Source organism: Dryobates pubescens, chromosome 5 (assembly GCF_014839835.1).
Source record: "Dryobates pubescens isolate bDryPub1 chromosome 5, bDryPub1.pri, whole genome shotgun sequence".
In the NCBI taxonomy this organism is placed as follows: domain Eukaryota; kingdom Metazoa; phylum Chordata; class Aves; order Piciformes; family Picidae; genus Dryobates; species Dryobates pubescens.
This window is the reverse complement of record NC_071616.1, coordinates 4,050,018-4,062,601: the sequence shown is the minus strand read 5'-3', so window position 1 is coordinate 4,062,601 and position 12,584 is coordinate 4,050,018. Positions and strand designations below refer to the sequence as shown.

The following is a 12,584-nucleotide window of genomic DNA, read 5'->3' as shown; positions in this document are numbered from 1 at the left end:
AGGTGTTTAGGAGGAGCCTTGATGGGGTGCTTGGTGCCATGGTTTAGTTGATTAGATAGTAGTGGATGATAGGTTGGACTCGATGATCTCAAAGGTCTCTTCCAACCTGGTCTGGTCTGGTCTATTCTATTCTATTCTACATATTACTTATAATGCTTTGCTTCTTAGCCCCTCTGCTATAAACAAGCTGTAATTAAATATTTGGGAAGAACATGGTGAGATGCAATGCAGATCTTGTCCTTATTGAAGGCTCTCTTTCCTCAGTTGCTTCTAGCCCCTACACCTTACATCATTGGTGTTCCAGCAAGTTTCTTTCTTTACAAACTGGATTTTAAGATGCCTGATGATGTGTGGCTTATTGACCTGGATACCAACAGGGTAAGTGGTGCCTCTAAGAGCTTGTGGGTTTGTTTCCAGGGAACTGTGCATTTTTATTTGTACTCACTGAGAATTTAAGAATGCCTGGCCTCAGTCTACCTTTGCCATTCATCTTAAACTTTAGGATTCTGTTCTTTGTTGTGTCTCAGGGTCCCCATGTCTTTCACTCATAAGATACTATTTTTCAGTTATCATTAGAAGATAAATCCTCAAACAAATGATAAAACTGTCTTCCTGAGTAATTGCCACCCTGTATCTGAGAACCCTGCCTAAGACATCCGATCTGATAAGAGCCTTCCAGCAGCATTGATTGTCACGGTTCAAATGGGACTGTATATCCTGTTTTTTACTGGAGCATGAGCAAGAAAAACACTTGTAACATCTTCTACGTGGTGGAAATTGTAAAGGATGAGTGTGGATTCCCTCAAACTTTCTTTTGTTGTTTTGTTTTGCTTTTCTGTAGTAAAGGCTAAAAGCAACTTCTCCATTGTTTGTGATGTAGTAAACAACAACGGACATAAAGAAGGGAAAATCAAAGTATCGGTGCAGGTGTCTTATGTGTGGAGGTTGTTTATTAATTATTTTACTTTGTGGCTTTTATCTCTGGGGAGGTGAAGATTCAGGAGATTCTGTTGCTATACTTAATTCCAGGTGATTGTTCCCACAAATGCAGAATCCTTGCCAGCGCTGCCAGAACCAGAAGCTTCAGAGCTGAAAAAGCATCTGAAACAGGTAATAAGCATTCTGGGGAAAGGACTTGAATTTAGTAGAATTTAGCAGATGCAGTCTTGTACAGCAAGAATGCAAGTCAGCAAATGTAAAGTAAAATGTGTTAAAAGCAGAGATGTATCCAGGCACATGGATGTGAAATGCATCAGACTACTATAATACGCTTGTTTAAGAAAGTGCCCCTTGGTTAGTCACGGAGAGGTCTCCTACTCTGAAGGTGGGCTAATGGGTAGAGTGGCTGATTAAATAAAGTTATAGGGATGTCCTTTGACATCTTTGAGCTGTGTGGCTTTCTAACATTGTCTTCTCCCAACTAAGCTAAATCTGAGACTTTCATGGTTTCTGATCTTTCTGTATGTCCTGGGTTTGGCTGGGATAAGGTTGATTTTCTTCTCAAGAAGTTGGGAGGCCACACCCAGGGTAGTCAGCTGAACCAGCCAGTGGGCTATACCATACCTTTTCATGCCCTCTATGTAAGAGAGGGCAGGGCAGAGTGCTGGCTGAACGTGTCACATTTTATAGTACTCATTTTATGTATAGCTACTTTACTGTTCCTGTTGTTCTTTGTGTTATTCTACTAAACCCTCCTCATCTCAGCCCACAGGGTTTTGCATTTTGGTCCAAATTTCTCCTACCAGGGGGAGGGGATGGAAGGGGTCAGTTTTGTGGGGCTTGGCTGCAGCTGGGACTAAACCCACAAAACTGTACTTTCTCCAGAGGCCTTCACTGTAATTTTTGTTGCCTGATTCAGCATTTTTCTGTCTCTGCCGCGTCCACCTTTGTCATTTGGAGGGGACTAGGCATTTTCTGTCACTCCATATAGTTGGCCAGTTAGAACATCCCCCCTGTTAGAATACAGTAGTATCTTGAGCTTGAAAACAGGTATCAACAGATACAGTTGCTAAGTTTTAGGTAGCCAATTGCTGCTTTTCTATCTTAATGGAGAGAGTTAATCTATCAGAGTGAGATCACTGAGACTTAACTGCACTGAGGAGATTAATTGCAGTTAATGTCTTAGCCAGGTGAGGCATAATTTGAGATACTCCTGGAAGCAATAGATTATTTCTGGGTTTTGCTGTTCTTTGGGGCTAACTTGTTTCCAGCTGATGCAGAACATTCCAGATTCCTCCTTTACATTTTTTTTGTGGGCTTTGAACTCCGGCTTGATCCATCAGGCTATGACCATCTCTGTTTCCCCCCAACTCACAGATCTGTGTGTGAGGTCTCAGTCTCTTCTCTCAGGTCCTGCTAAGCCATTAATCAGCTTGGGTCATCCTGGCTGATCATGTCAAGCAGGTTTTATCTCTTTATTTCTGTTTTTCTTACGCATGCTGCATGCAGTATCTAAAGGTAAAGTGTGTTGCTAGTTGTGATGAGGTCTGCTCTTTATCAGTTCTCCTGGACTATGAGAGCAAAGTCTTCCACCTCTATGATACCCCAGTGCCTGCTGTCAGCACAGACAAAAGTGATACATTGCTTGGAGTTTCATTAGATCCACCTTCCTCTCACTTCTGCCTCACCCCCTTGCAATTTCAGGCACTACTCAGCAAAACTCTTACGAGGGCAAAGTTGAGTATCAGATCAATAAATTCCAGATTTATTGAAGGCATATTTAAAATTGTCATAGTGTTCACTCAAATTCAGATTTACATCTGAACGCACTCCTGTAGGCGTTATCACGAAGAGTTGACCATTGGCAAAGGGGAAGGAGTGCTGTACCAAGCAGATAAGACTAAATTGCAGCTCACATCACTGAAGTCAACACTTTGGGTCTTAGAGTGAAAGAACAAGATTCTACTACAGTAGAAGGTTCTTAGCTGCATCAATAAGGACAGCAGCATTCTGTTTTCCAAGGTGGCCAAATGTGAGTGTTTGGGGGTGGGGCAGTTGGATCTCTCTTCCCAAGATGTGCCTATTTTGTGGACCCTTTTATTTCCTGTCATTTGTGATATTTGGTAGTAATAGATTTATTTTTTTCCCTTCCATCTGTATCTCTGTGGTCATGTGTTCGTCTTGGCTCTGATGGGCTGCTGATGTTATCATATGATCTTCCATCTTGCCTCCAGTGTCTGATTAGCATGACTGCAATCACTCAGAAACAGCTGCTCACTCCTGACAACAAGGTTCTTTATTTTATTCTTTTCCCCTCGATTTTCCATTTTACCCTTTGTATGGTTTGTTGGTTTCATTTTTGTTTCATTTTATGTATTTATTCATTTTTTAAATTAAGGGATGAAGACTCAGTGGGCAAATAAGAGAAATGAGGAAGATTTAGGATAGGTCTGAGTGCCCAGGACTGATTTACAGCTTGTGCTGCTCCAGTGCATATCCTTGATGATATTATGAGGGTTGAAGGAGATAGTAGGTATATGGAGTGATGAAGACCTCATTCAGATGGGAAGTGGAGATTTGCAGAGTGACAGGCAGATGCCTACATAAAGCTGTCTCCACATTGTCCTGGGGTATCAAACTCACTGGTTGAATGGACAAATTGCAAAGCAAATTTCAAGGCCTCTGGGTCCTAAGGTGTATTCAAATTATATGTGGGAAAAACTCTACAATGAGTTGTACAAAGTGCCATACTACTAGTGGTTCATGTTGTGAACCACTACCTGTTTTCATGTTATGAATGATCTAGCAAAGTGGACTTCTCTGCTACCCCTTGGATGGCACCAGGACTGTTTCTGCATTGAGATCCTTTTGACAATCCATGTAAAGGAGGACCTGGAGAGATTTTTGACTCAGAGTAGGAGATGCTTTAAGACATACTAATGGAGCATGCACAGTTACTGCAATTGCCTAGTGGGCAGGGTAGCTCTGATCTCTCTTGTTCTTCTAATAGCATTCCTTGCTGAATGTGTGCATAATGTTGTCCTTCATCAGGCACTGGCCAGTATGAGTCTGAATACTCAGCCCATTCTTAATCTAGAGAAGTTCCATGAGGGGCAGGAGGTGCCGCTGCTGCTGGGAAGACCACAGCATGATTTGCAGTCTACTCCTTCTACAGAATTCAACCCTCTGATCTATGGAAATGATGTAGACTCTGTGGATGTGGCCACCAGGTGAGGCTGAGCAGGAAGGTAGTCTTGAGTTGTCATGAAGTGTTCTTGAACACTTGAACACAGCACAGACGCTTCTGTGGATCCTGTTGTAGAGGCAACATCTTCCAGGTTCTACTGCAGGTTCTACTTTATATCATGGGAAAAAAAATAAAAGCAGAAATTAGTCTTTATCTCAAATCTGATAACTGCATGAACTGTTTATCTTGTGGGAGTGCTTTGTTTCTTGCATTTTCTTGTAGATCATCTTCTTTGCCTGGACTTGTCAGTCTGATATTGTACCTTTAGGCTCAATCACAAGTCTTGAAACATAAAAAAAGCTGGAGACTTAGTTGTCGTGTCAGCTAGCACGTATGAGAGTGATGTCCCTCACTGAATGGGTCTGGGTGTTGAGATGGTAAAGTAAACCAAAGGGATTTCTTGAGATTTTTGGGTGTTTCTCTTTTCTTTATTTAAAGATGACTCTTTTCTAAGAAGACATTATTTTTGTACTGGTTTACTGCTATTCAGAGCCTTGAAACATGGCCTACTGCATACCTGTTAAAGGCTTTCTGTCTTCTGTTGTGTCTTGTGTTTTTATCTGATAGATTGTCCTCTGTTTCTTTTCAGGGTTGCTATGGTGAGATTCTTCAACTCACCGAATGTTTTGCAGGGTTTCCAGATGCACACTCGCACTCTTCGTCTCTTCCCACGACCGGTGGTGGCATTCCAGGCAAATTCTTTTCTTGCCTCTAGGCCGAAGCAAACACCTTTTGCAGATAAGCTTTCCAGGACTCAGGCTGTGGAATATTTTGGAGAATGGTCACTCAACCCTACTAACTATGCCTTCCAAAGAATTCATAACAGTAAGTTTTGCTCTTGCCTTTCCTGCACATAAAAAGCAGAGAGTCTAGGGAAGGACACAGTTTTAACCCAGATTATTCCTGCTGGGGAAGGAAATCCAGTTGGAAGAACCTTTTTCAATCTTTATGTATGTCCTGATGTGTTTCTACCAAATTAGCTGTGCTATTAACCATTTAATCCTCTAATTAATTTAACCTCTTACCTTTTTTTGGTTATAGAGAAGTCTTGTAGGCTTTTTAGAGTAGAGTCTATCCCTTCCTTTTCCTTTGTGCAAGATTTAGTAAGAGGCAGGCTCACTATAAATCAAGCCTTTGACATCAATAAATGAGTTCAAGTAACTCTCTTTTGTACAGACACGTTTGACCCAGCACTGATTGGTGACAAACCAAAGTGGTATGCTCACCAGCTGCAGCCCATCCACTATCGTGTCTATGACAGTAATTCACAGCTGGCTGAAGCACTGAATGTCCCAGCAGAGAAAGAAACAGATTCTGATCCCACTGATGACAGGTTAGTGGAGAGCATGATTGTAGTCGCATGATAATTACTTTAGATTGCTGGGCCTCTCCTCATACTTCTTGTTTGCAGCCTCTTTCTGTAGCCTGCCAGGTTGCCATTTCAGGTTACTCTCTTTGGGCAGAATATTGACACTGAAGTAAGTTGTCTTTGTTCTGTCAGCACAGCAACATCTTAGTCTTTTCTAGTGTACTCTCAAGCCTTCATTTAATGTGATTCTCCATTTGTATATTCCTATTTTCTTTTACTATCTGTATGCCACTTGACATGAGGTATTTCCTTCCACTCTAACACTTTTCTAACCATGCTGGTTTTCCTCCAGTTATATCTGTTGCAGCACTACAAGTACTCCCACCCATCTTGCCACTCTTTCAAGTGTCTACTCAGTACAGAGAGTTATATGAAGCTTATTGGTAGTAACCACTGCCTGAGACCTTCACCTGAGTGAAGTTTTTTGTTACAGTAGTTTTAGCCATATTTCCCAGAGTTTTGCATCTAGTTTCATTATCCTTTGTTCTCTGCTAACCTGTGAGAGCTTTCAGGCTTGGACTTACACATCTTTTATGTTCTACACAGCACCAGTGATACTGAAAGCGTGGGGTGTATCATTACATATCATAAAAAGGGAATGCTTTTACTTGTGATTTCCAGTTTCCTTGAAGTTGTCCTACACCCACACCCACTGAAAATTAATACACTACTCCCTGCTCACTTATGCTTGACCTCATTAACTTTACTGAGAGCCTTTAAATGTCTTCCCATATTGTCTCTTCGTATACCTCAAAGTTAATTTGTTTGTTCTTACCTTTCATGAGGCTGGCTTCTGACTTGCCAAAAGTTTATAGAGACTGTAATATCATGAGATTGAGGCTCATTAAAACAATGCTGATTCACATCTTTGAAACATCAAGCCCTGATGTTGCTGTTATACTGCCACTCATCTCTCTTTCTCACCTGTTGTGGCAGTGGCAGTGACAGTGTCGACTATGATGATTCAAGCTCCTCCTACTCCTCCCTTGGGGACTTTGTCAGTGAGATGATGAAATGTGACATTAATGGCGATACCCCAAGTGAGTAACTTTGAGCTTTACTTTCACAAGGTCCACAGAGATTCCTCTCCCCATTCATCTGCACTGTGTGGAAAAAAGCTTCCTGTAAGTCCCTGAATCAGAGTGAAGTATTGTTCCATTGTAGTTTTGCTTTGAAGTAAAAGTGTTTTCTGTGCTCCTTCAATATACAGGAGTAGGCTGAAAAAAGACATTTCTCCTGTTTATAAACAATGCCCTCCAAAGGGCACTGGAAGGAGGAAGAAAAAATACAGGTGCTGCTGAACAAAACTGCACCACTAGATCCGGAAACAACCTGCTGCTGCCAGTAGATACTGTAGCTGAGTACAAATTTTCTCCTGCCCCCACATATTGGTTCTCAGTGCTGGCTTTAGTGAGTGAGTCACTTTATCATAGTGGAAACAGAAAAAGGCATTCCCTCTGGCTTATATCAAGACTGCAGGAGTAGCTTCTCTTGTGAGAGTGGGAAACTCTCACTTTCTTCAGTAAACTAAATCTAGGAGAGATGATATGTTTCCTCTGTTTCAGGAACAAGAGGTAATAACCATGAGCTGCAAGGAAAAGACCTTCATGGTTAGCATAGTTAAACAGGTTCCTGGCACAGTAGAATGTCAAGCCTTAAAGTGTTTAAAAACTCAGTGGGACAAGGCTCTGAGCAGCCTGCTGTAGCTCTGAAGCAACGCCTGCTTTGAGTAGAGGGTTGGAATACATTACCTCCAGAAGCCACTCACATCCTAAGTTTTTATGCAAATTTATTCTGCTGAGCAGTCCTCATCAAGGGAGCTTTACTTAGATGGACAGAAGGCTGAGGAAGACAGAGTTCTTTAATGTGAAATGATCTGTTTGCAGATGTTGACCCCCTGACTCACGCAGCTCTTGGTGATGCTAGTGAAGTGGAATTTGATGATTTTCAAGAATATTCAGGGGATCTGGATGAACAGGCCATGGACAGTGAAAACTCCCAAGAGAACAACCAGCCTCGTTCAAGTTCCAGTACTACAGCCAGTAGCAGCCCCAGCACTGTCATCCATGGAGTGAATCACGTGTGTACTGAGATCAATTCAGCCCCAAGATCAGGAGATTGGGATGTAAAGAGTGGGAAAATTCACATGGTTCTTTCTGAGAAGGGCAAAAGCTAATAGGACTGTGAAACTATGCATGGATTAAACTGCATGCTTTTTCTGTACTTTCTGAGCAAGGTGGTGTTTACTGGTACCCTCTTATGCTGGGATAGAGCATTCCTGTACATAAAAGCTTTCATACTGAGAAAGTGCATCATTAACAGAGAGCAATGATCCAGTTTGTGACTGCAGTAATTGCTTTTACAGTCTGGAAAGGCCTGATGTGTTAAAGGAACAGGGAGTGGGCTGGGAAGACTCGTGATTCTGTGGCTGTTTAGGAAGAACAGGAGTTGCTTGCATAACCACAAAATGGGGTAATGGAGAGCAGTTATCCTGGGCTAACACTCACCAGTAAGATTTGTTCTACAGGAGAGTAAGTGCCTGCAACAATGTACAAACACTGCAGCATACATAAACTCCTAGATTAGAGCCACAGATAGTGGGGATGGGGTGGGGGCCCTGTAAGAAACAGCAGATAACCCTGCAGACTTCCCAGTTTGAAATAAGTGTTCTTGTCCCCCCCTTCAGTTGTATGTAACGCAAATCAGCGAGCAGACCAATGATTTGACTGGTCCACAGGAGTCAGCAGATTCAGCAGAAACAGAAGAGAAGTTGGTTGCTGGATTTTCAAACCATCTCCCTTCCTTACCGCTGCAACCGAGCTTTCCCAGGATAAGCTTGGATCGTCGTGAGAGTGACAGTGCAGCTGACAGCATGAGCTCCTCAGAAGGGGTGGTGAGGAAGCAAGAGTATGACAATCCATACTTCGAGCCACAGTATGGTTTTCCTGCAGAGGATGAAGATGATGAGCAGGAAGAAAGCTACACCCCAAGATTTAATCAGAATCTCGGTGGAAGCAGGCAAGTCCTCCATGTCTCCTGCCCTTCTGTACAGCTGTTGGGCTTTGCCTCTACTTCATGTAGTTTTCATTCATTCAAATGTCTTTTGAACCTGAAATGTATTGATCACTTACATTTAATACTGAAATTCTGTAAACCATTCTGGTTTGAGTAAAGGCACTTGCTCACTTCCCTTAGTTCCTTGCTTTTATGGAAGTTGTAGAAGCTAACAGAATTCACAGTTCTTCCTGGAAGCGTTCTAGTAGATACCTACTGAATCCTGGAAGCCTTGGAGTATATTTCTTTTTTGGTGAAACTTTGTCTTTTGGGGGAAAGATACAATAGTGATTCATAGCATTGAGAGCAGTAACAAGAAAATCCAAAGCAGAACCTTTCACCCCTTAAATTCACCAGTGCTCTTTTGCAGACAAGTTTTCAGCGTGCTGTGGAAGGTAATAAAAGCCTGAATGCAAAGAATCTTCATTTCTCTCATTTTCTCTCATTTTCTCCCCCCCCGCCCCCCCCAGTATGGTGAAAAGAGAGGAATGAAACAGCATTGATATCCCACAACCATACAACTTTTTGATTTGGAGGGAAAAGTGATAAAGCTATTAACAGTTGTACTTAATTTCTTTACAGGTCTCAGAAGTTACTCCGACCAAACAGTTTAAAACTGGCCAACGATTCTGATGCAGATTCAGATTCCAGGGCCAGCTCTCCAAACTCTACTGTCTCCAACAACAGCAGTGAAGGTTTTGGGGGCATCATGTCTTTTGCAAGTATGTACTAATGTGTTCATTAACCTGGTTTTATTTATTATATGAGAGTTTACAGAGAGGTAGAATAGAGTCATGGCTAGTCAAGAGAATAACTGGGTTGCAAAATTATTATCATAGAATCAGTCAGGGTTGGAAGGGACCACAAGGATCATCTAGTTCCAACCCCCCGGCCATGGGCAGGGACACCCCACACCAGATCAGGCTGGCCAGAGCCTCATCCAGCCTGGGCTTAAACACCTCCAGGGATGGCGCCCCAACCACCTCCCTGGACAACCCATTCCAGGGCTTCACCACTCTCATGGGGAAGAACTTTCTCCTCACCTCCAGCCTGAATCTCTCCACCTCCAGCTTCATTTCATTCCTCCTAGTCCTATTACTACCTGAGATCCTGAGAAGTCCCTCCCCAGCCTTCTTGTAGGCCCCCTTCAGATACTGGAAGGCCACAATGAGGTCACCTCGGAGCCTTCTCTTCTCCAGACTGAACAGCCCCAACTCCTTCAGTCTGTTCTCATAGGAGAGGTGCTCCAGCCCTCTGATCATCCTCGTGGCCCTTCTGTGGACACCTTCCAGCACGTCCAGATCCCTCTTGTAATAGGGGCTCCAGAACTGGAGGCAGTACTCCAGGTGGGGTCTCCCCAGAGCTGAGTAGAGGGGGAGAATCACCTCCCTTGCCCTGCTGGCCACACTTCTCTTGATGCAGCCCTGGATCTGATTGGCTTTCTGGGCTACAAGTGCACAGCTCTCCAGAAGCCATGTTGGGAGCCACAGGACCCTTGCAGCTTACACTGCTGATAATTACTGCTGTGCTTATTTTTCACTAAGGACTTTAGTTATGTGGTTAGGCCTTGGAGTTTTATAGCTCTTTAGGGCACAGATGAGAAATTCTTTCCGTTTCATTTAAACAAAAAATGGTGCAATTTTGTGAAGTTGATACGAAAGTCTTACCAGTACTGTGCTTTCCATGCTGCCATGTTGTGTGTTTCGGTGCTCATTTCTTGACTATGCTCACCTCCTTTGAATTACATTTTAAGGATAAAATCTCTAGGTGTGAAAAGCTAATCTAAGGTTTTTTTTAATGAGTGAAAGAATATATGGCCAACCGAGTCCTGCACTCCAGTGGGGAGCAGTGCAAAAAGTGTGTGGCAGTGAGCAAAATGTATTTGATGTTTCTGATAAAAGGAGTGCTGCTGAAATAAGGCTGCAAAAAAGAGAGCCAAAGCAAATTGCAGTAGTATGCTGACAAATGAACATCTGAAAGTGTTACTCAGGCTGTTGGTCTGTGTGAGGTGCTTTCAGGCTGTCTACAGGGTTAAGCAGATGATGAGTCGTTATTGTGTTTCTAAAATGTCTGTGCTGGGAAGAACTTTTGTCTTCCTCTAATAAAGGGAAAGCTTCTATTTTAAAGCATGCTTTTGTAGCATATTTACAGTGTTTCATAAGACAGTGCACAATCCTCACTTCAGAATGACGTGTCTTGGAGGCCTTGCATCATCCTGTTTTCTTGTGTGGCCCACATTATGTATTTGCTTCTACAAAGAGGATCAAACTAGAGGACACAGCTGACGTGAGACTGTTTAAACACAGGAAAATAGGTGGATATGACTGTTACATTTGAGACTCAAAGATGTAACAGCAATGATTGTATCATGAATGCTAAGAATTCTATTTTTGTGCAATTCAGAAAAATCAGGTTACAGGCATGGTTACAGTGTAAATGAGACAAGGAGAAACTTTTGGGTGATAAAGAACAACTTAATCATGAAAGATCTATCTGGAATACGGTGAATTACTTAGGAAGTTTGTGTGTGTGCAGTGAGCATTAGGTATTTAATTGTTTTCTTCTGTCATAGGCAGCCTGTACAGAAACCACAGCACAAGTTTCAGTCTGTCCAACTTAGCCCTACCAACCAAAGTTGGAAGAGACAAGAATACTCCCTTTCCCAGTCTGAAAGGTAACCATTTTTCCCTTTGTCTTCTACAGCTTTTACAGTTCTTGTGACTTGGCAGTTTGAGATCTTACCCCTAAGGGGAATCTTGGGGGTGTTGTGTTTTTGTACTTTGGCTGGTACCTGTCTTGAGTATCAAAACAGTAAATTGTCTTGATATTTTTCCGTCAGACTTCTTCCCAACAGCTGAGCTGTGTTGGGACAGGAGACTGGCTGTTTTGGCCTGTGTTAACAGTGAATGTTGGCTTTGTTTTGTGTTTTAAGTACTTAGTATAAAGATTTGGAGCCAAGAGGTAGGTCCTACTTCTGTGCTGCTACAGTCTTCATGGTAGTAGGTAACTTGTTAGGGCAATGATGCTGCATTTGTAAGTGGTGATCATACCACCCTCCCATAAATGCTGCAGTTCAGATGAATTTCAAAAGTGTTTCAAACCTCAAGACTCTAGTATTCAGTTCACTAAATAGAAAATCTCTGATCCAAATCAAATTAGGACCATACTTCAGCTCATTCAGAGTGAAGATTGATCCCTAACTTAAGTGCACAATCTTGTCATTGGAACATCTTCTGTTTGTCTGCAGTAGCCTTACATAACACATCTGAACGGGGACTAGAGAAATGACCCTCTTACTGTGGGCAGTTGCCCTCATCGTCCCTGTACCAGATATAGTACCAGAAGGGTAACAGAGAACATGCTGGTGTTTTGGTACTGAGACCTTTTCAGTTGTTTTGAGTTATTCTATCTGATTAGAATTTGCTGCTTTTGTTTTAATATGTTGATTTTTTTTCATTTACTTTTTCCTCCTCATCATTTTCATCGGTAAAGATTACTTTAATCTGGAAGTGGGAAGGGATGTGGATGAAGGTTGGTATGATGTTTTGCTGACCTTAGACCTTGTAGAAACAAAGGCCAAAAGCTATTTTTTGTGTTTCTGCTTTGGACTTTGTTTTTGAGACAAGTAATCATTCCCTGTGTGTAAAATGAGGAGGAACAGGACTGGTAGGGTAAAAACACTAGCAGAGACTCTGCACAGCTGTTTTTGACAACCTTTTACCAGTTGATTATGTTTCCAATTGTATTGGATAAGAAACATGCTTCATGTCAGGGTTATTTCCATGGGTAAACTTAATGACTGATTCCATGCATTGGAAGAAAACAGTGATGGGGTTTACCACTCCACATTCATGCTTTGCGCCTCATCTTCTGCACTTTGGTATTCTTTTCTTGACTGTTGTAATCCTGTAGGACCTTCAATGTTACTATGCAGATACGAGGATTTCCATGGAGTAGCTCAGTCTATTTTATGCA

General features: G+C 42.3%; 1 protein-coding gene across 1 annotated transcript in view; it reads left to right on the top strand.

Moving 5' to 3' along the window:
• The window catches only part of MADD (MAP kinase activating death domain), an 84,448-nt gene that overhangs the window by 25,925 nt on the left and 45,939 nt on the right, over positions 1-12,584 (top strand). Inside the window, exons 6-15 of the mRNA XM_054161451.1 lie at positions 265-378; positions 1,030-1,110; positions 3,991-4,169; positions 4,776-5,011; positions 5,363-5,519; positions 6,492-6,595; positions 7,442-7,635; positions 8,242-8,573; positions 9,192-9,331; positions 11,182-11,283. Of these exons, the coding sequence (XP_054017426.1) occupies positions 265-378; positions 1,030-1,110; positions 3,991-4,169; positions 4,776-5,011; positions 5,363-5,519; positions 6,492-6,595; positions 7,442-7,635; positions 8,242-8,573; positions 9,192-9,331; positions 11,182-11,283 (1,639 nt within the window). The remainder of the gene's footprint in view (positions 1-264; positions 379-1,029; positions 1,111-3,990; positions 4,170-4,775; positions 5,012-5,362; positions 5,520-6,491; positions 6,596-7,441; positions 7,636-8,241; positions 8,574-9,191; positions 9,332-11,181; positions 11,284-12,584) is intronic.